This window comes from Ochlerotatus camptorhynchus, unplaced genomic scaffold (assembly GCF_037179485.1).
Source record: "Ochlerotatus camptorhynchus isolate MF236.1 unplaced genomic scaffold, CSIRO-AGI_Acam_v1.1 ptg000467l, whole genome shotgun sequence".
Lineage (NCBI taxonomy): Eukaryota > Metazoa > Arthropoda > Insecta > Diptera > Culicidae > Ochlerotatus > Ochlerotatus camptorhynchus.
The window spans coordinates 2,913,318-2,939,521 of NW_027040953.1; the positions used below are offsets into that span (position 1 = coordinate 2,913,318).

Sequence of the window (26,204 nt, forward strand, 5' to 3'; positions counted from 1 at the left end):
TGTTTACACTTCTATAGAGAACAACTGGTGCAAGTTTGATCAAAGTAGTCCACACCTGGAAAATCCGGAGTGGTCCGGTTCCAAGCTGACTAAAGTGCTGAAGATGCCGAAAACAACAGTTTGTTGAGTGCTCAAAACCAACATGGAAACCCTGAGTGTGGAAAGGAATCAGCGGACCTACGAAAAAACTGGAACCAGGGATCGTCAGCTGCGCAGTAAGGTGTTGACGTGCGTTAAAGCCAACCCCGGTCTTTCGATCCGAGATGTGGCCAGAAGGTACTGTAACGTCAACTTTCAAACGGTGCGGAACATCCTTGCCAGTGAAGGATGAAAGTCTTGCAGAGCCAGTAAACAACCGAACCGGCTTATGAAGCAGAATTTCGTGGCCAAAAAGCATGCAAGACTCTTGTACGACCGTGTTTTTTCGAAAAACAAGGGCTGCACTCTGATCGATGACGAAACATACGTCAAACTCAATTTAAGCAGCTTCTCGGTCCAAAGTTGTACAGCGAGACTGGACGTGGGGTGAGCCGGGAAGATTCAAGTTCGTGTTTTTCGATAAGTTCGCGAAGAAGGCCATGATTTGGCAAGCGATTTGCAGTTGTGGCCTGAAACGGAGATTATTCGTCACATCCCCGACGATGACATCCCAAGTTTACATCGAAAAATGCCTTAAAAGCGAGTATTACCGTTCATCCGCAAGCATATGGTCAAAGTCATCTTTGGGCCCGATGTGGTCAGCTGCCATTACTTCAAGCTGGTTCTGGTGTGGTATGCTGCCAACAAGATCGATTTTGTCCCCAAGCTAATGAATCATCCGAATTGCCGGCAAAATTCGACCAATTGAAAAATATTGTGCACTTTCAAAGCAGCGACTTCGACGAAGCGGCGGGCAGTCAAGGACATCCAGCAAATGCGGGCAAAATGGAACAAATGCGCTGATTCCGTGTTCGTTTCCACTGTGCGGGCGCTGATGGGCTCCATCAAGAGGAAGGATCGAGATTTTGTTTGAACTGGAAAAATGTAACCATCTAATGCTGTAACTTTGAGGTTGTAATAAAAGTACTGGAAAGCAACCATTAATGGACTTTTTTAAACTTATTGAATCACGAATTACAGGTCTTTTGTGCGTGCCATTTTACTTTTAGTCAGGCTTTAATAGTGCATCCCATAGGACAGAAGTTTCGTCAATATTTCCATCACTATGTTAAACAATATTTACGGGGAGTAATCTCGACTCCGAATATTCCATCGGATTACAACAATCTTAATGTGAAGCGACCCTTCACACTAACATTGATGTAATCCGATGGAATATTCGGAGTCAAATCACAACCACCTTGACAAAAGGGGCTGATGGACAGGCCCCATCTGCTGCTGTAGTAAAACATAAGGGGGAAATTAGAAGAAATATTGAAACATGAAATCAAGTATGAAGAGCTTTTCGAGTGTGTTGATTTATTTCCTTTTAATTATAATTGCTTATCTTTTGGTAGATACGCGTATTTCGTCTGTTGCTTGCAGACTTCATCAGTGCCAAGTACTCAACACCAGGGGTTCAATTCGATTCAATTATAATAGATGATGATTTTCAGCTCTTGATCCGTCTGAAAAATGTCCATAGAAAGCAATATCAACGAACACGCAATCCTGCAATGAAAGTTATCTTTAATTCCCATAATTCCAGTTTGGGTTCTATTGAGAATCAGATTGCTCGGGATTATCTGAATATGTTCTTTCGGGAAATCGGATTTCGCCATGGACAATCAACTACTCATCAACTCCTAAGAGTTACTAATTTAACAAATCTGAAGGCTGCTCTACTAGAGTTGCTCTTCTAGATATAGAAAAGGCATTCGACAGTGTTTGGCATGAAGCTTTGATTGCTAATTTGAAAAAGTTCAATTATCCACTCTATAACATGAAATAAATTTAAAACTATTTACCTAACAGAACTCTGCAGGTAAATTATCAAAATTTTAAATCTGAATGACTACCTGTTAGAGCAGAGATTCCTCAGGGTATCATTCATGGGCCTATATTGTAGAAAATTTTCACTCCGGGCCTACCTGATTTGCCTCAGGGTTGCCAAAAATCTTTGTTCGCTGATGACACAGGCATTTCCACTAAAGGAAGAAGTCTTCGCGTAGAGAAACAGTAGGGTCATAAAGGTAACTCTAAGACCAGAAGGTCCAGAAGAAACGAGCTCAACTTTTTGGCTCAGCTCTGGTACTATCTTCGGTCCCAAGTTAATCGATGCACCCCTAGAAACATATGAAAATCCATAAACCCCTCATTTTATCTGTCAAACTTTCATAGAGAATCAAAACAAACATAGTGTAGTACTAGAAGTTCGACTAGAATGGGGTACGTTAATAGATTTGCTTGGGACCAATAGGCTAGTAAAGTAGTGCGCCAATTTAAAATCGTTAGTTTCGTATTGATTGTTGGAATGCGCTAACCCATCACAGGAGAGCGCATTTCATTAGTATTGTCGCATCAATGGCCCTTCGCTCAATTTCAACTTCTGTTCAATTTTTACACTGCCGCACTTTAACGGAACTATCAATCTATCCTCTTTGGACCATTATCTATGTAGTTAATAAATTTCTCCCAACTCTGTAATCGTAAGCTTCACGTATAAAGCAACAAACCGTTTGATTGAATTGTTTAGATTCTTTATAATTGAAATTGGTGTTTGCTTAGTTATTTCAGAGTATCCAGATATTTCTAGATTTTATATTTTAGCTGGACAAGCTATTCATTAAACTGACATGGTAACACTGTTTGGGGCACGGATTTCTGCGTTTGAAGGTCTAGGAAGTATAAGGATTGTCTGAAGGTGTTCTTATTGAACAATTTATCAGACGAAATAGCAACTCTTATTCCAGAGTATTTCAACGCAGTGGAGTTCTTCAATGTCAACAATCAACAACCATTATCCTCTTGGCATCACTTATCCTCCTTATCAACTAAATCTAAGTACAAAAACTAAACTATATAACTTACTGACTTTGTTCACCCCCAAAACCATCCTCCTCAAACATGCAGAATCTCCGTCGTGGCCGCCTGCCTCGCCATCACGTCATTCTTCACCAGCACGGCCTTATCGGAGGAAGCTATCGACGCCGGGTCGTCACTTTTCTCGAAATCCACCGACGACGACGACGACCCCGTTGACTTTGGCTGGATGAAGCTGATCACGGTGAGCAGTACTATCAGGAACACCAGCATGGTTAAGTACACTCCCAACAGGACCGGTTCCCGGTACGATGAACCTCCGTGAGAGACGTCTGGTTCGCAAACAATCATCGGAGGGTCCTGGACCATTTCTTCCAGTCCGACGGAGAGCGCCTCACCATCGTCATCGTCGTCCCCTTCTGAGGCAGATTTTGGTCGCTTGCCGTGACTGTGGGGCATCGTGGTGGCCCCGGAGGTGTTGAGGACAATCGGCGCCGAGCGGACCAGCGTTTCGGTTTGCTGAAAATACAATAAAACGATAATTTGCCAAAAGCGGTGTTATTTTGGGGCATAATTATGAGCTGGTAATTAAATCTTACGCCGATAGCATAAATCAAGACCGTGATAGAGCAATAAAAACTTAAAGACTTGTTTTGTCGAGCTAACAGCAGTCAGTGCGAATTCGACGTTTGCTACGTCTGGGTTTGGTCGATTTTCTAGACGGGCAATAAAATTACCATAATTAGACTGGGGGGCCTCCTAATGGTCGTCGTGCGGAACGCGATAATATCAAAGGCGATAAAATATTTCTTTAAATGGTGTTATAAAAGGCTGGTCTGTGCTTCCTACCTTGTTCCGACAGGTGACCTGCACCCGGTAGTTGGTTTCGGGCCAGAGCGATAGCTGCACGGTGGAGGATTCGGTCAGCAGGTTGCCCATCAGTCCACCGCCGGAAACTTCCCACGTCACCAGACATTGTTGCTGTTGGGTTCGATTGGTCCTGGGTCGGCTGTCGGCTGCATTGACCCAGGCGACATCTGCTGTGACGAGGGACTCGTTGCGGGTCATCTGCAGCAGAACCAGCGCTAGCCGGTGGGAAGAGTCTCGGCTGGATGGTGACAGATTTTCCAGGATACATTTCCGTTGGCACTGCAGTGGAAGAAGGGGAAAGATGGAATTAGGCATTGTAAAGAAAGAAGTAAGGAAGGAGTTTGACTCTGAAAATCACTCCAAATTGTAGCAATTGATGCAAGTTAAAGCTCTCAGCGCAAGATACACAATCTTCAAAAGTCAATCCCCTCGTCCATTCAGAGCAACAATGTATTGTCGGGCTTAAAGCCCTGCCAGCAGCAGCAAGTGATTTGAACTCCCCCTCTCCCCCTCAACATGCAAGCAGGTCGGCGAAGAAAAGAAAAAGTACTCTCCAGAGTAGCGAGTAATATATTACCCATCGAGCTGGAGTCCATTCAATCCTTTAGGCCTCTCGCTGGTTCGCAACATTCTCGAGAGAAGGAACCACCGACCGCCGGCCGTCCCCATACGTTTCAGCCTGACGACGACGATGACGACGATGACTACGACAACATTGCACTGTGGGCCAGGAATTTAGCAGGAAAAATTAAAAACGCTGTAAAGTTTCTTGGCTTTGTTTGTTAGGGACTACACTAAATAAGACTGTTTGTGTGAATTTCGTGTAAATTCTGAGTTGACATCACGAGATCTTTGATATACAGGGTGTTCGGTTCCATAGTGCAAATAATTTAAGGGCTGATAGAAAGTAAAAAATTGTTCTACGCATATGATCAAATCTCAAAGGTTACTGAGTTATTGAACTTTGTGGTAGGGTTGAATTCGTGTTTTACGCAACCGTTAATTAACAACCCAACATGATGTGTTTAGTACGAAATTGCGACAAAACTAAACAAGAAAGAAAATTGGTGTCAAAGAGAGAGTTGTATTATTTTTGAAATAATAAGGGAAAACCCATAAGAAAACACATGTTTTAGACACGTTTATCCCTAAAATGTGTCTAAATGTAGCTTACTTAAAGTAGAAATGACACTATTAAGTAGAAAATTTACCAAGCTGTCCAATGGAGGCAAGAGTTTTGTGCTAAATGGCATAGTTTTCTAGTTAGAACCAATTTATGGCCAATTTAGATCAAAACAGTTCAATAACTTAGTAATCTTTGAGATTTCTTCGAGAAGCGTCTCCTAGCGGCGGCTCTCTGGATAGACCATTCTCAATGCTGGATTTCTCTATGGCTCTTCTTTCATCGAACAACTCCTCACCGGGAAGCGATATGATTAAATTCAATCTTCTGAAAAATCTCCCAGGTATCGCTAAAAGACGCTTGCTAGATTTATTCAATTCCTTGCTAGAAAACAACATTGTACCGCCTGAATGGAGACAGGTCAAAGTAATAGCCATTAAAAAACCTGGCAAATCAGCGTCTGACCATAACTCATACCGTCCGATTGCTATGCTTTCGTGCATTAGGAAATTGTTGGAGAAAATGATCCTTCGGAGACTCGATCACTGGGTCGAATCAAATAACTTGCTATCAAATACACAGTTTGGGTTCCGCAAGAGCAAAGGAACAAACGATTGTCTAGCGCTGCTTTCCACAGATATTCAACTGGCCTTTGCACACAAGGAGCAATTGGCTTCAGTATTCTTGGACATTAAGGGGGCTTTTGATTCAGTTTCCATTGAAATTCTGTCAGACAATCTGCACAGATGTGGACTTTCTGGAATTTTAAATAATTTTTTGTACAATTTGTTGTCAGAAAAGCAAATGAACTTTTCCCTTGGACAACTGACAACTTCCAGAATTAGCTACATGGGCCTGCCCCAAGGCTCATGTCTCAGCCCTCTTCTTTATAACTTTTACGTCAAAGATATCGACAACTGTTTGGCAGAACAATGCACGCTAAGACAACTTGCAGATGACGGTGTGGTTTCCGTAAGAGGTCCACATGCCGTGGACTTGCAAGGACCATTGCAAAATTCCTTAGATAACTTGTCTTCTTGGGCTATGAATCTAGGGATCGAATTCTCGCCGCAGAAAACTGAACTGGTAGTGTTTACTCGAAAGCGGTACCCAGCCCAAATGCATCTTAATCTTTTGGGCAGAAACATTACTCAATCATTGTCTTTCAAGTACCTTGGGGTCTGGTTTGATTCAAAGTGCACTTGGAATGCCCATATTACGTATTTGAAGCAAAAATGTCAGCAGAGGATCAACTTTCTCCGTTCAATTTGCGGCACATGGTGGGGTGCTCATCCGGGAGACCTCATAACGCTTTATAAAACAACTATTCTCTCTGTTCTAGAGTACGGCTCTTTCTGCTTTCTCTCGGCAAGAAAAAGTCACCTAATAAAATTGGAACGAATTCAATATCGTTGTCTGCGTATTGCTCTAGGCTGTATGCACTCAACGCATAACATGAGTCTCGAGGTTCTGGCAGGAGTAACACCCCTCCAGAACCGTTTCTGGGAGCTCTCTCTCAGAATACTAATCAAATGCGGAGTGACGAACACACTTATAATTGCTAATTTTGAAGAAATTCTTGGGTTGAACACACAATCTCGATTTATGAGAATCTACCACCACTACATATCATCAGATATGTGTCTTCCTTGTTATACTCCAGACCGTGTTCACTTCACCAATCGCAGTTCCTCAATTGAATATGATCTGACCATGAAACAAGCAACTCATGGGATTCCCGATCAACTTCGACCTATTATTATCCCACGTATTTTTACTGAAAAGTACCAACAAGTCAATTGCATGAAAAGATATTTTACAGACGGGTCCCGTCTCAATGGATCCACTGGCTTCGGTGTCTTCAATGAAAACTCTAGCGCCTTCCGCAAACTTCAGGAACCTTGTTCCGTTTTTGTTGCTGAGCTGGCAGCAATCAACTTCGCATTGGGGATGATTTCCAATATGCCCACAGACCATTACTTCATCTTCTCGGATAGTCTCAGTTCGATTGAGGCTATTCGGTCGATGAAACAAGGTAGGCACTCATCTTATTTCCTTTCAAAGGTAAGGGAGCAGATGTGTGTGCTGGTCGAAAGATCATATATGATTACCTTTGTATGGGTCCCCTCACATTGCTCAATCCCAGGCAATGAGAAGGCGGACTCTCTCGCAAAGGTGGGCGCGCAGGAAGGCGAATTGTATGACAGGCAAATTTCACACGATGAATTTTACCATTTAGTACGTCAGAGTACCCTTTCGAGTTGGCAAACCGATTGGGACACTGGAAATCTTGGACGGTGGTTACATTCAATTATTCCTAATGTTTCTTCGAGAGCGTGGTTTAAAGGCTTGGGCTTAAGTCGTGACTTCATTCGCGTGATGAGTAGACTTATGTCCAACCACTACTCGCTAGATGCTCATCTCAATAGAATAAACCTCGTGGACAGCAACATCTGTCGGTGTGGAAACGGTTACGATGACATCGAACACGCAGTTTGGCAATGTACGGATAATGACGCCGCCAGAGAGCAACTTTTGAATACCCTCGAGGCCCAAGGAAGACAACCCTATGTTCCTATCAGAGACGTGTTGGCAACCCGTGATCTCTGTTATATGCAGTCCGTTTATGTCTTTCTTCAAATGTCTAGTATAAGAATTTAATTCCTTTTGTCTTTTGTCTCTCTTTATTAGTTTTTGTTTGTCTTGTCCCCCCGTCTCGATGAGTCTCATCGTCGCCCACTGGTCACCCACCATAGCCGGTCAAACTCCGGACGAAGCTAGAACAGCACTACCGTTCATACTGGCGACAACGCTCTGATGAGACAACGAAACCCTACCCCAAGCTCCTCCCCTGATCCTTTCCTTCGAAAATGTACCCTTCTAACCTCGAGTAAGCCGCGAGTAATCGGCCCAACTCCTACTAGACATAGAATTAAGTGAATTTTGTTACACACAGTGAACAATGAATTATCGGCTCCGTAAAGCTAACGCGATTGAGCCTTCCAAATAAACGAACTAGATAAAAAAAAAAATAATCTTTGAGATTTGATCATATGCGTAGAACAATTTTTTACTTCAAATATGATCTTCTATCGCCCCTTAAATTATTTGCACTAAGGAACCGAACACCCTGTATACAAAGTTACTGTTTTCCACAATGTTGTTCAGGAGGCCAAGGCCTTTTGAATTATTGACAGCTAAATTCAGAATTCTCACTTCAGGTGGCACTAGTATTCTAATAAACCCTCGTGTACATGCAGGGTCAACATCTCGAGATCCTTGCTAGTTACACATTTACTGTTTTCTGCACTGTTGTTCAGGAGATCAAGACCCTTTTAATCGTTGAAAGTTTAGTTCGGAATTCCCTCGATAGGTGGCGCTAGTGATCTTATAAATATCGTGTGCATGCAGGGTCGACATACCGAGATCCCTGCTAGATACAAAGTTACTGTTTTCTGCAATGTTGTTCAGAAGGATGGATGGACTTTTTAATTGTGGACAGTTTAGTTGGGAATTCTCTTGCTAGTGGCACTATTTTTCATAGAAATTTAATGTTAATGCAGGCTCAATATGTCTAGATCCATGCTTGATACAATGTGGTGCTGTTCTCTGCAATGTTTTTGTGGAGGTTAATGCTTTTTTAATTGAAAATTCAGTTCGAAATTCTCTCGATAGGTGACACTAGTGTTCTTATGAATTTCGTGCAAATGCTGGGTCAATATCTTGAGATCATTGCTAGATACAAAGATGCTGTTTTATGCTATGTTGTTCAGGACCTTTTGAATTTGGGACAGTTTAGTTCGGAAATATTTTGCTAGGTGGCACTAGCGTTATAATAAGTTATAAAATTTCTTACAATATCTGTTTAACAATATCTCAACAATTTGTGACTCTTTATTAAATCCAGCATTACGTGTGCAAAGGTAAATAAATTTAAAAGTCACCTGTCGTAGAATGATTCCATTTTGTTGATCACTTCCACCCAAGGGGTGAGACAGCTTTACTCTTGCTTTTTTCCAGCGAGTAACTCGCGAGTAAATAACTGTACCTCACAATTTAATCGACTTTAATCGAAGTTTTTATCTGGTTATTCCTTGGCTTACTCCGTTTAGCGCTTTCACCCATTAGACGTAAGTCTTGTTTGTAAACAAAATATAATTGTTCGGCTACTGAAGCGATGTGAATTTCAGAATTTGTTCTTAAAATGTCTTGAACAATGCTGGAAAAGCTTCAAAAGGCATTGGATTTTCATCTGCTTCTCTGTGCTGATTGGCTGCTGCTGTTATTGTTTTGGAAGTGCTTTTTGTCCGTAACCCACCGTTTCAAAACGTTGTCTATGAATTAACTGTAGGTAGGTGGACATATGCGTTTTGTTCTCGTAAAATAACCACAGGAATCGGTTTCAGATGTCCACCGAGGAGAACGTGAAATCGTTGTGGGAAATCACTAGAATACATAGGAAATATCTACTTTGTTGGGTAAAAATCCCGATTGACACCCGACTCCCAATTCCTGCTCAGAAGGAAACGCTGCCAACCACTACCCCAGAAGTCGAAGAGGAGGAGGACGATGAAGACACAATTACCAATGTTTCCGGTGAGTACGACCCTCATCCGGACTTCAATCGCTGCAAGCTTCTGCAGATGGTTCAGAAAGAGTGGAAGGAAGGGGTTTTTGGTGATCTGAAGATTCTCAAGAGTAAATCCGATCCAACCAAGTACAGGATCATTCCTATAGACTTTGCTGACGAGAAACCGAAGAATGAAACATGCGAACATGAAAAATAGTTCCTTCTGGATGAAATATTTTCTTTAAAGAAGTTATGTTTCAAGTTTCATCTAACGGCAGGTTGTTGAGCGATGGGAACGGGATCGCTTCGACACAATCTGTGCCAAGTGTTTTGGCAGTGCCGAAAGCTGTGCCAAGTATTGTGCCGATCATTCCGAAGTAGGCCGAAGTGTATCAATCAAGGTGTCAATATCCCAAGAGTTTGGCAACCCTGAAGTTAGACTTTTGTGGTTGTGTTTACATTTTCAATTTATCTAATTCATCACCATGGTGGTTCATGGAAAATATTAAGCTTCATTCTCATTAGAATGAGAGCCGATTGGGCAGTGGAAGAGGAACTGGAAGCAATACAAAATATACGACCCGTCCTCAAGAAACGGACGGTGGACGATATTTTCACCAGCTGCCAGTAAAATGCTCCCCGACAAAATCAAACCCAGAACTCGAACGGACGAAAGTTCACTCCCACCCTAGACACAGAACTACGCAACCTCAAATACATCACCTAAGCCTATCGTATCTCCGATTGTAATGTCTCCTCCAATCGCCCAATTACACACGTTCAAGCCTATCGAGTTTACGATCCTTTGCAGATGTGATACTTTCCACAAGGTACCGCCAATCAACACCAATGGCCAATGTACCACCAGTCATACCTCGGAAATGGTGCACGATCCAGATAAACTTCGCATCTGCAGTTCAACTGTACCCTGTGGTTGTTGTTGTCCATCTGCACGCCCATGGCATCTTGCTGAACAACAAATCACTAAGTGTCGTCATGCGTCATGCATTTTCGAGATTGAGCAAGGCGTTCTAATTGATTGATAGGTAGGCTGTCCATTAGGGTGCTTCATTCTGAAAAAAGTGATGAATTTCTGATGGGCCACCCTCCAGTTCGATTCATAGCCCCAAAATATGAACCTGTGCAAAAATTGGTAAAGATTGATGAAGGTTTAGAGGTCGCGCCAATGATTTGAAATTTGTATGGGAATTACTATGGAAGAATTTAAAAAATCGCTTATATCGCTATAACTTTGCTTCTACTTGTCCAAATGTCGAAAAAATTTAGTATGTTATTGCTATGGCAATAAACAAAAAGCCTACAGTTGCTACGCTCAGTTTTGCAGCGTATCAAGAATTATAAAAATGTGAAAAAATGGCAAAATAGGGTAAATTGACAGATGAATATGTACAAGGCAACAACGCCAATTTCATCGCAACAACAACAGGCTTGTTGATCATTGTCATGACAACCACATATTTTTTTTTTTTCAACGTTTGGACAACTACAACTAAAGTTAGAGCAATGTAAACGAAAATCAATAATTTCCCATACTAATTCACCAAAATCTCCATACAAAATCCAAATCATTGGCGCGACCTCTAAACCTTCATCAATCTTTACCATTTTTTGCACAGGTTCATATTTTGGGGCTATGAATCGAACTGGAGGGTGGCCTATCAAAAATTCATCACTTTTTTCAAAATGAAACACCCTACTGTCCATTGCACCGAATCCTTTTGAGACAAACTAGTGCAACAGAAGAGTGCAGATTGGATCGTTGGTGATGGGGTGTACTCACGGAATAGAATGTAATTGCATTTTTGATTGCATTGATTGCTGTTCCTATAAATTCTATACTGTTTCGCTAAGGCAATCGTCCAGACCTGATGGAATATTTATAACACAAAAAAACAGATTCTCAACATCTTTCCGATGGCTCGGTGCGAAAGATGTGGTTTGTGGAGGTGAGTTCCTTTGACTTCATTTTAAAAACTCCTTGAAATTACTAAAAAGAAACCCACACAGTGTAAACATTATACGCTGAGGTCATCTTACCCAACATTTCATTTAAATTAACCCAAAGGGCAAAATGTTACAGGTTTTTGAAAGTGATGCAATTAACCTGTTGACCCTCTTTCCATGTGCTAGTTGACAGCACAAGCAATTTTTAGATTGCACGGCGTGCAGATTAGTGGGGTTATTACTAAAAAGAGTTCAGATTAAGAACGGTCAGATTACCGGGGGTCCTGCTTAAAATTTAACAGCTACGGAACTGTTTGAATGGCGAAGCTTCCAACAGGTGGTCGGAACTTTTCCCCAAGAAAGCAACTTGGGACCATTATTGTTCACACTGTTTTTCAACGACGTTGCTTCGAAATTAGGCTTGGACTGCGTGAGCATCTACGCCGATGACCTGAAAATATATTTAGTTATTCGCTCAACTGAAGATTGCCACCGTTTGCAACATCTTCTAGACCTATTTTCTGACTGGTGCCATCGGAACAAGTTAATTATTAGCGTACCGAAGTACTCTGTTATGACCTGATATTGTTCGATTATCGCATCAAGGGTACTTCACTTAAACGAGTTGAAGTGATTACTGATCCCGGAGTTGTGCTAGATCCAAAACTGACGTTCAATTCTCTCAACACTTCAATAATTGCCAAGGCGAATCGACAGTTGGGCTTTATTTCGAAAATTCCAAAGGATTTTACGGATCCATATTGCTTGAAATCCTTGTATTGCGCGCTGGTACCTTAAGGATTGAACGTGTCCAGCGACGATTCATCCGGCTAGCACTGCGTCATCTACCTTGGCGCGATCCGTTGAACCTCCCTGCCTATCCCGATCGATGTAGACTGTTGGGCATGGACACCCTTGAAAGAAGGCGAAGACTACAACAGGCGACATTCGTGGCGAAGTTGCTAAATGGTGAGTCGATTCTCCCCGGCTACTTTCTATGTTGGACTTCCGTGCTGCTCAACGTCCTCTTCGGCAGTGGTCACTACTACAGGACAGATTTCACCGTACTTTGTTTGGATATAATGAACCAATATCGTCGATGATTCGTGCTTTTTCGGTGGTGGAGGATCTTTTTGAGTTCGGCGAAACTTCTGGTCGTTTTAAAAATAGAATTACTAGTTTGTCAATTTTGTAGCTGTTTTGAAAATGTTTTCTCATATTCATTAAGACCGCATATGTCAGATGAATTACAAATAAATAAATAAATAAATAAATAAAAACCTTTCGACGTAGGACTACGTCTGTGATTTCTTTATGGGATAAACTTTGTGAAAACCGAAAATGGAACATGTAACGAAATTATGAAAGATTTTAAACGTTAATAACTAAGCTATCCCTGGACCAATTTCAGTCATTTTATCACCAATCGATCAGAAATATGTCCACGCTTCCGTTGATTTTCAACAAGAAACTATTGTTAACAAGAGGTAAATGTCAAGCATTATCCAAAAGCGTTGAAATAACTAACAAATCCACCAACGTGCACGTCCACATGCATATGCTGATTCCCCAACACAGTCATCAGAGAATCGTTTCTAGACGAAACATGTCGATGTAGCATTGCTGCTTCTCCTACACAGTCATCAGAGAGTCGTTAGTAGACGAAGCAAGTCAAAGTGGCATTCGCCTCCGACCTAGGGACGATGCAATTGCGTAACATTTTGTACACTCATCGCCATATTCAGAACCACACGCCCCCAACAACCACACAAAATGCTCTCCAGAGTTGTAATCTTGTAACCAAACTTGGGTGCAAGTGATTTTGATCGATTTTCTTCATCGACTTTCTGCTTCGTTAATAACTCTTCGGCAAACACATTCATTGATGCATTTGTTGTTCTGGATGATAGAAGAGCCTAGCAGAAATAGTGCGAAATAGGTTAGTGAAGCCCTGGTCATCAAAAGAGGAAATCAATAAAGAGAATTGACTTTCACCCCTCTGCTTCTAAGCCCCTTATTTCAGTCGTCGTAATAGCAATGAAAACTAGCATCGCATCGCTTTTGGACGCCAAAAAATATGAAATTACCCTATTTTATAGGGATACCTAAAAGAAATTTTTCCAGCTATTCGATTAAATATTTATCGAATTTTCAATTATTCGATCGCGTAACCGACATCCCTTCTTATTTCTACTCGTTTGATTTAACGCAGTAGAGAAAATAAATAAAAGTACAGATTTATCTGAACAGAAGAACCATGGCGTGAAACAGGATCATAAATTCGCCGAAAAAAGTGTTAAGCGTCTTTCTGCTAAAGGGTAAGATTTACCAACCTGTTGAGAGAAGAAATTTAAGGAGAAAAACTGTACATGCTGTTTTGACATTTCTTTGTTTTGGTTGTGCATCGTTTTCAGTCGATACGAGTTGAATGTTGATTTGTTTTGATTTTTCCGTTCGATCGGTAAGTATTTGAGTATTTTTCCTTAAGATTTCTCCCATAAAACAGAAAGTTTCAATTGAACAGGAAAGAAAATGGATAGCGGTGATTCTCCTGAACAAGCTATGGGCGATAAGGATGACCCAGAAGCCGATCCAGAAGTTTAATATCTCATTGATTACGATACGCCAGATGAAGGGAACAATCAAGCTACTTTGGATCCGCTCAATGACACTAGTGACGATACTGCAGAGGACAGTGCAATTCGGAATGTGGAAAGGACGGAAAACTTTTTCAACGAGACCAGCGAATTGTATCAACCAGATGAGCATATATTTGCCTGCACTCTACTGGTCTATACGCGTCAGTTCAAAGGCAAATCTTCTGGATTCGTTGTGGCATGGTGGCAGGTTTCGGAAAACACAACAGAAAGTTTCATTCATAGAGTATGGGGTTTAGCCAAGATGCTTTTAAATAGGGAGGTAATTTTCGACCCTAATGCTGATCGAACAACAAATCCTCCGTGGGGAGTGAAGGAAGTACCCACTGAAGAGGAGTTTGAAAAATTCGTTCTGTTCCGGGCCGTAGGCATATAAGCTGGCAAGAAAATGTGGTAGATTCCAAGTGATCGAAGAAACGACATTATGTTTGCATTGTAATGAATGCGGGCTCCATCGAGAATCCAAATTGAATGAAATCCGGGGTATGTTTCTATTTTAGCACTTTGTAGACTAATATGTTTAAAGAAGTTAAGTCGAGTGAATGTTCCCTCTGTGTATCATCATTCCACCATCCCAGTCTGGCCTATCATACATAGACAAGAAACACGAGGCTTCCGAATGAATTCCCCGCGACAAATCAGCATTTTACCGAAGACTACAAATCAAGAAGACTGGCCACTGTTCCCATCTTCCAAATGTCAAACGTCACTGATAACAGCGCCTCTGACAATCAAAGGTGGAACTTTGAAGCGCAAGTGTTAGTGAGACTGCTCATTAACAGTGACTGCGTGTGTGACCTAATGTCACCGAAGCGAATAATCATAACACGGTACTCGTTGTTGTTTTTGTTATGCTCTACACAATTTCAAAATTTCCTAACCCAGCAAGCCGGTGGTTTTCCAACTCCAAACCGAAAAATTTGTCATGGTGGATCAAGTAGAGAATTGAAACTCGGATCGATACCTAGGAATTGGCGGCTTCCACCTCCGTTGAGTGAACTACCGTCATTTGAAAGCTGCTGAAAACACAAGGATTCAAAAAGAAGAAAGATCCTACATCACCATCCAACGGAAGGCGTAGCAGGATATAATGTTGGAGAAAATGAAAATGGGGTTTAAGGACTACAATCCCAAACGATACGTATTGATAAGTTTAGATGATGTCAGAACATGAAACCACCAGATAGTGATCCTCTGTATGCTTTAACAATTTTTGGAATCAACCGACCCCTTCTAGAGAATGATAACAATAGTGTCAGATTGGCCAGTGGTCAGCGAGTACTGTGCCAAGTTGCCGAGCGTCACAACATAACTCCCACCGTTGTGGCCATGTGCAAAGCCATGCGGAACGGGAAATGCACCTTACGAATGCCCATGCTTCACTAAAGGGCTTAGGTAAAGTGGAAGATAACTCTGAGATAGCAAATTAATGATCGAAGAAGGTCTTACAATCATTGTCAATGCCATCATTGCCATTGCCATTTACTTACGCATCTGTTCCATTTCAGCTGGAGTTTTACTCGTTGTCAGCATAAAGCAAAGAAAGAAACGTTTCATCTTTCTAAACACTTCCATGTAAGGCCTTCGGTGTGTAGTATACGGCAGATAGACGAGGCTGATTTCTCATCCGGGAATGATCTCAACAAACATTGAAAGCTGAATAAGAGCGTATTAAGGCAAAATTATGCTGCTTCAGCTAAAAAATAGCTTATTCAACTATTAATCAACTCAAATTGTTTGTTGAGATCTTTAAACAGTATTCCAGCTTGCTCGAGGTATAGAAGAGGTTTTGTTTATACAGGTTAACCAACCAACGGCGTTTCTCTGTTCCAAATTTTCTGGTAATAGCTGCATTTATTCTTTTGCCAAAAGATCCATCCCGTTCGTAGACAGTAATCCAGTCACTGATAGTTGTCCTGTGTTTGCCATACATAAGTGCAAGTTTGGCACTCGAAAGACCCAGAACATAATACCCATAGAGTGCATGGTATACCTGTATTGTTTGAAGCTCAACGTTGTTTCACCGCTTGTATTATTGCAGCCATTTCTTGCATAAAAGATCTGTATTTTCAGTTAATTATTTATTTATTCCCGATGAATATTAATTGTCAATTTATTTATGGTGTTTGCACACACATATTGTTACTATTTTTTAAATGCTAGATGTTGCTGTCGAGGTTGATGTCATCTAGGCTGTCAATTTTCAGTGTGATATTTTTTGACATAAGGAAAAATCTACCAGATAGTCTAAAAGGGAAAGCAATAAGCAAAATATAAGACCACGTAGTCCACCGTCACTATTGCGTACAACCCCATAAGACTGTCCGCTGTAGTTTTTAATTCTTAACTTTTCAAGTATGCAGTAGTCTCATTGTATCTAGTTCTACGTCCCTGTTATTTCCCGCTGATAAGCTGTTTCCGAGGACAAGTAGAACCTCCATGAGGTGTTCCGTCATGCATCCCATCATTAGTTTCATCATTTGTAGAGTCGCAGCGTTGAACCTATTGGCCACGAAAAGGCTTGCCAATTCACATCAAAAATCGACTACATACATCCGAACATTTATTTATCTCAAATCGACGGAAGACATTCCACACAACTACCATAAACCGGACAAGTTCATGTTGATCTTCGTCAAGTTTCGTCTACAATTTGGACTTCTACATCAACACATGTCAAGCAGCTTTCAGGTTCAGGTTCAGGCTAAACTTGGTGAGTTCGTTCCATTTTGTAAATTTTTATCTTTTCAAACCAGTAACGTTGGGAGATCATCTTTTTGTGGTGCGTTACTGGTATAAGATCTTCCACCGAACCCTAGTCGTGACAACTTCAAACTAGGGAATCAGGATTTTCCAGTAATCAAAGGATCACATTTTAGTCCTTGTTACTTTTTATGACTTTATAATAGTGACAAGACTCGAGTAGTGACCACCGCCATTATGCATTTATATATTGTATATTTCAAATCAAAAATCTTCCCTTTTTCCTCCTTTTCCTTTCCCTCTTCTCTTTTCAGAAAGCGAGTAATGGCGCTATAGCCATAAGCCATAAAAGGCTAGGACAAGAGTTAGTGCTCATGTCCCAACCATCAGAAGAATATGGAGCATCACTTAACCTTTCTAGCTTTGATGCTTCCAACAACCAACCAATCAAATAATTACCAAAATCGGAACGTACGGTACGAGGTGTCCACGTTTCATCGATTTATTGAATTCTTCGATTTAAACAAGCCCGATGTTTTCTGAATTATCTTGCCCCTTAAATACTGCACAGTAGGCCTGGTAATTTTGATATGTGTGACGCATCTTCGATGTGAAACATATGCCAAATAGACAAGAAAAATGATCATTTTCCAGGATGCTTTCAAGAACTGGCTGTGTTGGTGTTAGATTAGATTAGATTAGATTAACTTTTCAAGTATGCAGTAGCGTATTTCTGGGCAATGTTTGTTGTTGGTGTAAACCAATTTACAAAACCCATTCAAAAGCACATCTATATTGTTAAGCAATCGATATGATATCCCTACTTGAGGATTGCAATGTTGAATTCCATTTCGAAAACTCACGGTTAGTCTCCTTAATAAAGCGTAGAGGAGCCGGTTAGATGAGGTTATGCTTGCGCAGCGGGACTCGGCTTTTCAAATCCATCAAAACGGGGTTTCCTTCAAAAGGTTGTTTACCCAAATCTGTTTTCCCATTTTTGGGTAGGTTCAGTTTTGACCGGACATACTCTACCCTATTTGAGTAGTTTTCAATCAGCGTGTAGACTTTTAACGCTTCTGTAGCGTGAGTAGATCACCTTTTCGTGGTACGTTACGGGATGTAAGATCTACCACCGATTCCTAGTCCCGACTAAGGACATGGGATATACTACAATAGATTAAATTACTGGTCGCAGTGATTTTAGATCCCGAACAGTGGAAAAAAAAACGCTTCTGTAGTAAGCATTTTCCTGACTCTCAACTTAGAAAAAACATCTCAGATTATATATTATACATATTAGGCTAATCTTTTTAGATTTACATTCTGTTTTACCATAACCTCCAGTTTGATTAAAATTGTAGAGTAATAAGAAAACAGGTAATTTTTCACAATACTGGGAAAACTTTTAGTCAACTGTGAGTTGTTTTTGATAGCCTTGTTGCTTTTGAGCCGTCAACCAGCGTTGCCAGAATGTTTTGAAGCTTATCGGTATCAAAGGTTTTATAAAATCGGTATATATCGGTATCTACTATTTTAATTAATTTTTATTTTTTAACTCTTGGACTATGATCGGAAAATTCCGGGGAATTTTTAGCTAGGGAGGAAGCTGAAAACAACATCCAGAGAAAAAAGAAAGAAGCTCTCCTTGAGGAAATTTGAGGAAAGTTCTGAGAGAAGTCGGAAAATCATTCGCGAAACTTCCAAGACATACATTGAGAAACTTCTGGTGAAAATTTAAAGAAACATACAGAAAAAAATTCGGATTTCACATTCAAAGGAAGGCAGAAAAGTTTCGGAGTTCGAAAATAAATTCCAGAAGTAGCCATTTACAGGGGAAGCCAGAAGGAGCTAGGAAAAACCTTCCAATAAAAGTAAAAAAAAAAAACCAACTGGACAAAATTCCAAAACTAGACGAAAGAAATTTCTGGGAGAAGTTTAATTGAACTTCCTGGAGAAGACGGAAGAAACTTCCTAAGGTAGATTGAAAAAACTACCTAATCGAAAGTCGAAAGAAACAAGGATATAATTCCAGAAGAAAGAGTTCTTGGGGGATGTTCTAATGATCCAGAAAATTTTCCAAATGGTCATAAAACATCCCTGAAAACCCCGCAATGCCCCTGAAGTTTTTGGAACATTCCTGAAATGTACTTAGGAATGTTCCATATTTCCTCGGGCTGTTTTGGAGTACTCTGATTATCTTTAAATACTTGGAACTTCCCTGATTATAATGAGACTACCGGAATATCTCTAATCAACTTTGAAGGTCTCTAGACTTTCTTGAAGATTACGAAATTTCTTAAGCGCTCTCACAATTTTCTTGAATTTATTGTAACATCAACATTGAAGTTCTCTGATCTTCCCGATTTTTCTAATTATTTAAAGTTATCAACACTGCCATTAATAAGCACGGAACATCCCATGAAATGTTCTCACAATGTGCTAATGTTCAAGTAACTTCCCTTACGTTTCTTAAATTTGCATGAGCCCCTCGGAACATTGCTGAAGTGTTCGGAAATTGCCTGAATTCCTTTAAAATTTCAGCGATTTCCTTGAAATTTATTGATCTGTTCTAATGTTCTCGGAGCTTCCTAAAGTTCTCTTAATTCTCCTAAAACTAATGGAACTGTTCTGAAGACCATTAAATTTTCCAGAAGTTCTTTGGACCGGATTTTAGAATGTTAATAGAAGTTATTGAAACATTCTTCAATTTATCGAAACTTACAAAAAAGTCTGGACTTTTCTGAAGTTTCAGAACTTCTTAAAAGTTCCTGCAGCTAGTGTGGATCCACAATCAAAATCTGGAAGCAGCCCTGAAGCTAGCCCTGAAGTTCCGGGAAAGTTGAAAAAAAAAAAAAAACTGGCGGGAAAAGATGGAAGAATCATTCGCGAAGGTTGGAGAAACTTCCAGGGGAAGTCGAAAAAAGGAATCGTAAAATAATTCACGAGGTGGAAGAAAATTCAGGAAGTTAAATAATGTTTAAAAAGTATTTCCCGATTCCCCCGAAATTACCAGAAAGAGCCATCGACTGTTTATCGATTCATGGGTTGCCAAAAACGGTGAGGATATTGAAACATTAATCGAAGACATTTTAGAGATGATTTTTTTTTAATTTTAAAGGCTCAACAAATTTGAGAAATTCAGAAAGATACAAGTAACTTACAATATTTTTCTCCGAAGTTCGAGCGCGGGCAGACAATAATGATTTTGATTATTTAATAAAATCGGTATAAAACTTCAAAAATCGGTATTGTGTGGAACCTTATCTGTATCTATATCGGTATCTAGTTGGGAAATCGGTATAAATACGGATAAAACGGTTTTATCTGGCAACGCTGCTGTCAACTGTTAAGCGCTCAACTGCTAGTGCAGAGTGGCCAGATTATTTTTTTCATTATCGGTAGCTTCTCAAAACTTTTATCGGTAGTTATCGGTAGGTCGACTTAAGAAGGATTTCCCGATACTTGACACTTTTATGAGCGGGGGGCTGGAATACTCTGTGCTCCAGAACAATACACTGTCCTTCAGATCTTCTGATTTAACTGTGTCGAAATCAATTTTTCTATTTATAATCTAAAAATCTGTGATTCTCGGTAGGAAAAGTGAAATATCGGTAGTTTTGAACCTTTCGTCTGTGAATCGGTAGGCACCCCGAAAATCGGTAGGACTACCGATAAATCGGTAGGTCTGGCCACCCTGGTACTAGTTACCTTTCGTGTCGCTAGTGCCGCTATAGTCGCTATATTCATAGTCTGGCGGATAGAATTTCGATCTATCAAAAAGCGTAACCAATTCAATATATTGTAGACAAACACTAGGCTGTTTCTATGCACCACTAATGAAGAGTGCGCTAGGCGATTACTAGAGGAAACTTCAACCAAAGTTTGATTATTCTTTCCTTGCCAATCAAATGCAAATTACCGGCATCATCGGATAGGGGAAACTTTTCTCAACCAAAAGATGGTGTTAGTTTGCGTAGGCGAGCCTTGAGTCACGAGAAAAGGGTTTCCGAAGTTTTGTTCGCAATAGCTGATGTGCTCTTTTCTGTTGTTGGTCGTGATTTGCTCGACTGGTTCCGATATTTGACAGCTCAATTGGTTGCCTAGATTCTATCCGCCAAACTATGAATATAGCGACTATAGTGCCGCTAGTGTCGGGAAAAATTGTGTCTTAGGAATAATAGAAGAGTGAAGCATATTGTTATTTATAATATTTGCTAATTCGCACTGACTCAACGGGAGAATATTTCATCGGAAGCGTAAGTTTCGTGGCGTGACTCTGCCAGAAACGAGTCTGTCGAATGGTAAGCGGTTTAAGGTTCATCGATAAAAATGTATAAATATTCAGCCGTTAGCAGAACACGCACTGCTAAATAAGAAAAATGACTCATCTACGTAGGATGAGTCGCTCCAAAGTCACGCGAAATTTGGTTTTTCACCCGCGATAAAATCGAAATTTCACTACCCCTAAACAACCCAATTGGATGCAATCCATGAGCGTTATTAATTTCTTCCAGCTAGATTTCATTCCCGGCCCACTGTGCATCGAGAGGATCCTGAACGTGCATCCAACGCAACGCAACGGAAGGAGGAAAGAATGCATAAAAAGCGACCACTTCTCCGCTGGGCTCTCGCAACAAGGACCTGCCCTAGGTAGGTACCTACATACATGCAGAACAAATAAACAAACAGAGAATGGAGCGAAAATACCTCTCGAGTGGTTTCACCTCTTCAATCCGACCGACGGACCGACGGACGGAACTCGGGTGTGTTTTGTTGCGAAGAATGTGTAATATATCTTATTTGTTTACATCTCCACATGGACCATCTCACGGGCGACGGACGGCCAGACCAGGGTGGGCTTCCCTTTGTCGGGATCCCCGAGAGCGACCGTCTGCGGAATCCAGCTTCAACCCTTCCAGAAAATTGGAATCAGTAGACAACTAGACAGGTCCGAGGTTGTCTACTTTCCTTGGAGCCCATGTGGCAAGTAATGTTTGTACCCGTCCGGGCTAAGTGGAAATGGCAACAAGAGAAGTGCCACTGACGGATTCTGCAAACTACTGGTCAGTGTTATCCCACCGGGTGGTGGCGGTTGTGGGGTTGGAGACAAATCATGAGTTTTATTCGCCACAACAAGTGGAGTATGTACTCGAGCATGTGGTGTCTGTGTGTTTGGCTAACATGTGGGAAAATGGCTGGAAAACATTGCCCGTGGCATGGATGAAGATCAGGAAGAAGATAGGAAATTGTGTTACATGTGGACAGCATTAAATTAACTATTTTTGTAGGTAATGTTGCGGTACTGTCCGATATTCACAACGCTTTGACAGATAATCTGTGGATATGTGGAGTTATTGATGCATAGTTTCTACGATTTTTTGTTGGTGTGGGATGTCCCTTACCGCATCCTAAAAGAATTCAATAGATTTTTCGATCGAATTGCTCGAACCTTACAACAGTAGATCAGCTCCCAGATTTTGTACGGCATCGATTGCAGAATCTCCTTCCGAACAAATCAGATACAATCCGGTGACCAAGCCATGTCGCGAACCAGAATCTGGATATAATTTATTATCACTTTTCGTGTTCGAACCCATATCGTCATCCTACGCATCCGTGCTTCATTCGCCCGCCAGCAGCACTTAAAGGATAACAACAGTAGGAAGAAGCATGATATACGACAGTTTCGCATTATTTGCGTTCATATTCTTTTGTCTGGCTCTCTTTTTGGTTGTTTTCAATTTCTTCCAACATAATGGAAAGGTTCACTGCGCTCACCATGGTCGATCATTTCTGTGACGCTTACTGTAAATTTTGGCAGAAGGCTATGGCTAGTTTGCATTTGTCAACAACCAATTTTTAACAGTCTAAAATCCAACAGAGGTAAAGCAATTTACAAACACAAGGTGGTAGCCATTCTTCTTGGTAAATACGCATTAAATTTTAATATTATTTTTTCGGATACTGCACTCTCTACCGGCAGACCGGGTGCACAGTAAGGGGATGTTCATAAACTACGTAGACAGTTAAAGGGAGGGGTGGCAATTATCCACGGCCCAATTTTTGTTTAAATTGTGTATGGACAATTGTCTACGCAGAGGGAGGGGCGGACGTCAAGAATAAAAAAATAAACTCTCTACGTAGTTAATGAACAGCCCCTAACAGCATCAGAACTTGCTACTCCCAAAAAAAGTCATCCTCTTCCTACACCAACTTATCGGTGGGAAGATCACATCGATTAAGATGATAAATTTTCGCAGCGATCGTGATCGTGTGGTAGGACCTTCTTTCAGCTTTGTTCATTCTTTTTTTCGGGGGATAAAGGTGCAGTTGCTGCAATCGTTATCAGATTTACGTTCCTTCATATTCTTGTAAGTTATTCCGGCTATGGGCGGGGTGCTTAAGTTCTTCGACGGACATTAATCATCGCGTGATGACAAATGTTTACCACCGACTGCTGGCCAGACACCGTTCGTAGGTGGCGGCGAGTTATTGATTTGGAATGTTTTATGAATTTGGTGAAAATTTATTGGAAGGAGAGGGTCATGTAACCACCACTTGACATGTGGGATGAACGGTGATTCATGTATTTTACAATACTGGGTGTTTTCATTTAAAGTACGGACGAGGAGTATCAAACCATGAGCCAACCACATGTCGAAGCACCGCAATGCTAGTCGGACGACGGTGAAGGGTAACGAGTCACCAGATTCAATCATCAAACCAGCAATCTAATAACAACGCTTCTACTTCTAGCAATCTCATTGTGAGTAGAATGCGTACTTAATGATTTTGTAATGATGGAAAATGAAAATAGATTCTGAAATAATTGGCGATCACGACTTTTGGAACTTGCTGGGTCGATTTTCATAATGCAAACACAATTTTAGAAGGATCCTATCCACATTCTGAGCCTTCAATATCATTGGGAATACAACTTCGAAAATAGTTCCGACCCAAATTTGAGTTAAGTTATCTCACAAATCACATAAAGTGCAGGAACTCAGCGATGAGTAAATTAGCCTCATGTTTTTCTAGGGGAACTGTTCGGGACCTGACACCACTACGACCAGTAATATGATCTATAGTAGTATATCCCGTGTCCTTAGTTTAGTGCATGTCGTATTACTCCATCGCTATTGAAAAATGATGAAGTATTCGATTTCTTTTACAGTTGTTATTCTTGCCTTTATCGCAAGGATCCGACTCTAATGAAAGGCCCCGCTATTTATACCCTTCGGAGTGTTGAAACACCCTCCAAAGGCGCACCCCTTTGTCAGTCAAAATTGGATTCCTTAGCAAAAAAATTAAGGAATGACACCGATAATGACCATGCATCAGAACCCTACTCTTAACCACTTCATATATGAAGACTAACTCATTTTCCCTTGTTTCAAGATCATCCTCGGTTGACAAAGCCGAGTATTATCACTATCAACACTTAGATGTGTTCCTTCGATTACTGAAAAATCCTGTTCCCCTAGTTTGAAGTAGTCAGGACTTGGAATCGGTGGTAGATCTTACATCCCGTAACACGAAAAGGTGATCCACCCACGTTACGGGCAGGTTAGGTTTGTCCAGGAGCAAATTCCCCCCCCCCTCCTACTGGTATAAGGATTGAAGAGCGTAGAGAAGCAAAAGCCGCGATAGAGCGGGCGAGAACCAGAGGAGTCAAGAACGAAGCCCGTCAACGGTACTCGGCTCTAGAAAAGGAAGTCCCTGGTCGACGAAGGGCAGAAAGTCGCAAACACTGGCGATATACGCCTCCTCTACGATATCTCACGACGCCTGAGTGGAGCAAGGATGAACCCGAGGACTGCTTACCGACCCCACTGACCAGCTGAAACTCTAGTTTGAGCACTTCGTACAACTTCTTCAAGTTTCGACGGCCAACCAGCCATCAACATCTCGGCATGATCCGCCTAGGGTGTGGCGCATCCCTCGCGTCTTGGTGAAGGTCCCAAAGAAGGGGGATCTGACAGTGAGCGACAATTGGCGAGGCAACATGATGTATTGTTCTCAAAATTCTGTGCAATGTTACCCTGAATCGGATGCAGGAGAAGATTGACGCAACTCTCCAGTCACAGTGAGACGAAATCAAAAAAAGTGGGGCATGACCATTTGTAACGAAAATATTGAGTGTAGCATTTTGATTTCTTCTAGAATGTTTCTTCATTTTTTGAGTACTTTATTTGAGTGGTAAAAAATTTTGCTTAAGGGGGATATACACTCAGATAAAAAAGATAACTTTTTTACGGTTTGCTAAAATTGATGAACATATATGGAGACATTGTAGATGAAGTCATTTTAACAAACTTTTCCAAAGATGACAATTTTGTATCTCTCAATTGAGCTATAGGGTGAAATGAGGTACAAACGGTAGTACTCCCTTAAAACTTCTTTTTTTTTTGTTTTAATTTTTCAATTTTTTCAATGTTCTACGAAGTTGTAAGTGCTCTAAAATTGCACATTTTTGCAAAAGACAGCAATTCACTATCTCTTCGTTTAAAGGATTTACATCCCCATTTCTAATTTTTAACACTATCTTTAGGGCGGTTAGCAAGTATTAGCAGCTAAACTCCACGTAATTTCGTTAAGCAACTGATACCATACTGTTGCATATACATTTCGTAGGAGGATCCTAGGGGAAGTCTAATGAATGTTCTAATAAAATACCTCAATGTTTGGTACGTTTTGTAGTTTTCATGACAATTTTTCCAAGTATGTACATTAGGGTGGGTTGAAGCTTCGACAAAGTTGTTTGGTGTAGTATTCACAATCTAAGTCCGAGTTTTGGTTGCTTTTGAGAAATATTTGGATTTCTGGTAAGCAAATGAATCGGAGCGTTCCGTTTCCCATACATTTTCCCATGCCAAATTTAAAATTCTCCCGCAAATTGATACTTTAACCAAATTCGTTAAAAATTTTCCTACTTGTTGGGGATCTAAATAAGCATTGAAAAAGCAATGGGGAACCCACCCTAATGTAAATACTTGGAAAAATTGTCATGCAGCAAAACGTAACCAAACATTGAGGTACTTCATTAAAAAATTCATTAGGCATCCCCTTGGATCCCCCTACGAATTGTATATTTAGCAGTAGGATATAAGATCTTGATCAAAATAACGTTGATATTAGCTGCTAATAAATGCAAACCATGCGACGTACACCCCATTAAAAATAGCGCTAAAAGATTATGGTTTATTTTATTTAACAAAAATGTGCTTGTTAAGAGCACCTACAACTTTGTAGAACATAGAAAAAATCTAAAAATTCAAACAAAATAATTATGGTAAGAAAACGAGGGGGGCGACACATCTAAATCTCAATCATAGATGCTCGAAAAATCTCACGC

General features: G+C 40.8%; 1 protein-coding gene across 1 annotated transcript in view; it reads right to left on the reverse strand.

Moving 5' to 3' along the window:
* Positions 1-2,942: 2,942 nt before the first annotated feature.
* LOC135712285 (transmembrane protein fend-like) overlaps positions 2,943-26,204 on the reverse strand; it is a 480,560-nt gene continuing 457,298 nt past the window's right edge. Inside the window, exons 3-4 of the mRNA XM_065235249.1 lie at positions 3,811-4,110; positions 2,943-3,480 (exon numbers count right to left, since the gene is read on the reverse strand). Coding sequence (XP_065091321.1) covers positions 3,040-3,480; positions 3,811-4,110 — 741 coding nt within the window. The 3' untranslated portion in view covers positions 2,943-3,039. The remainder of the gene's footprint in view (positions 3,481-3,810; positions 4,111-26,204) is intronic.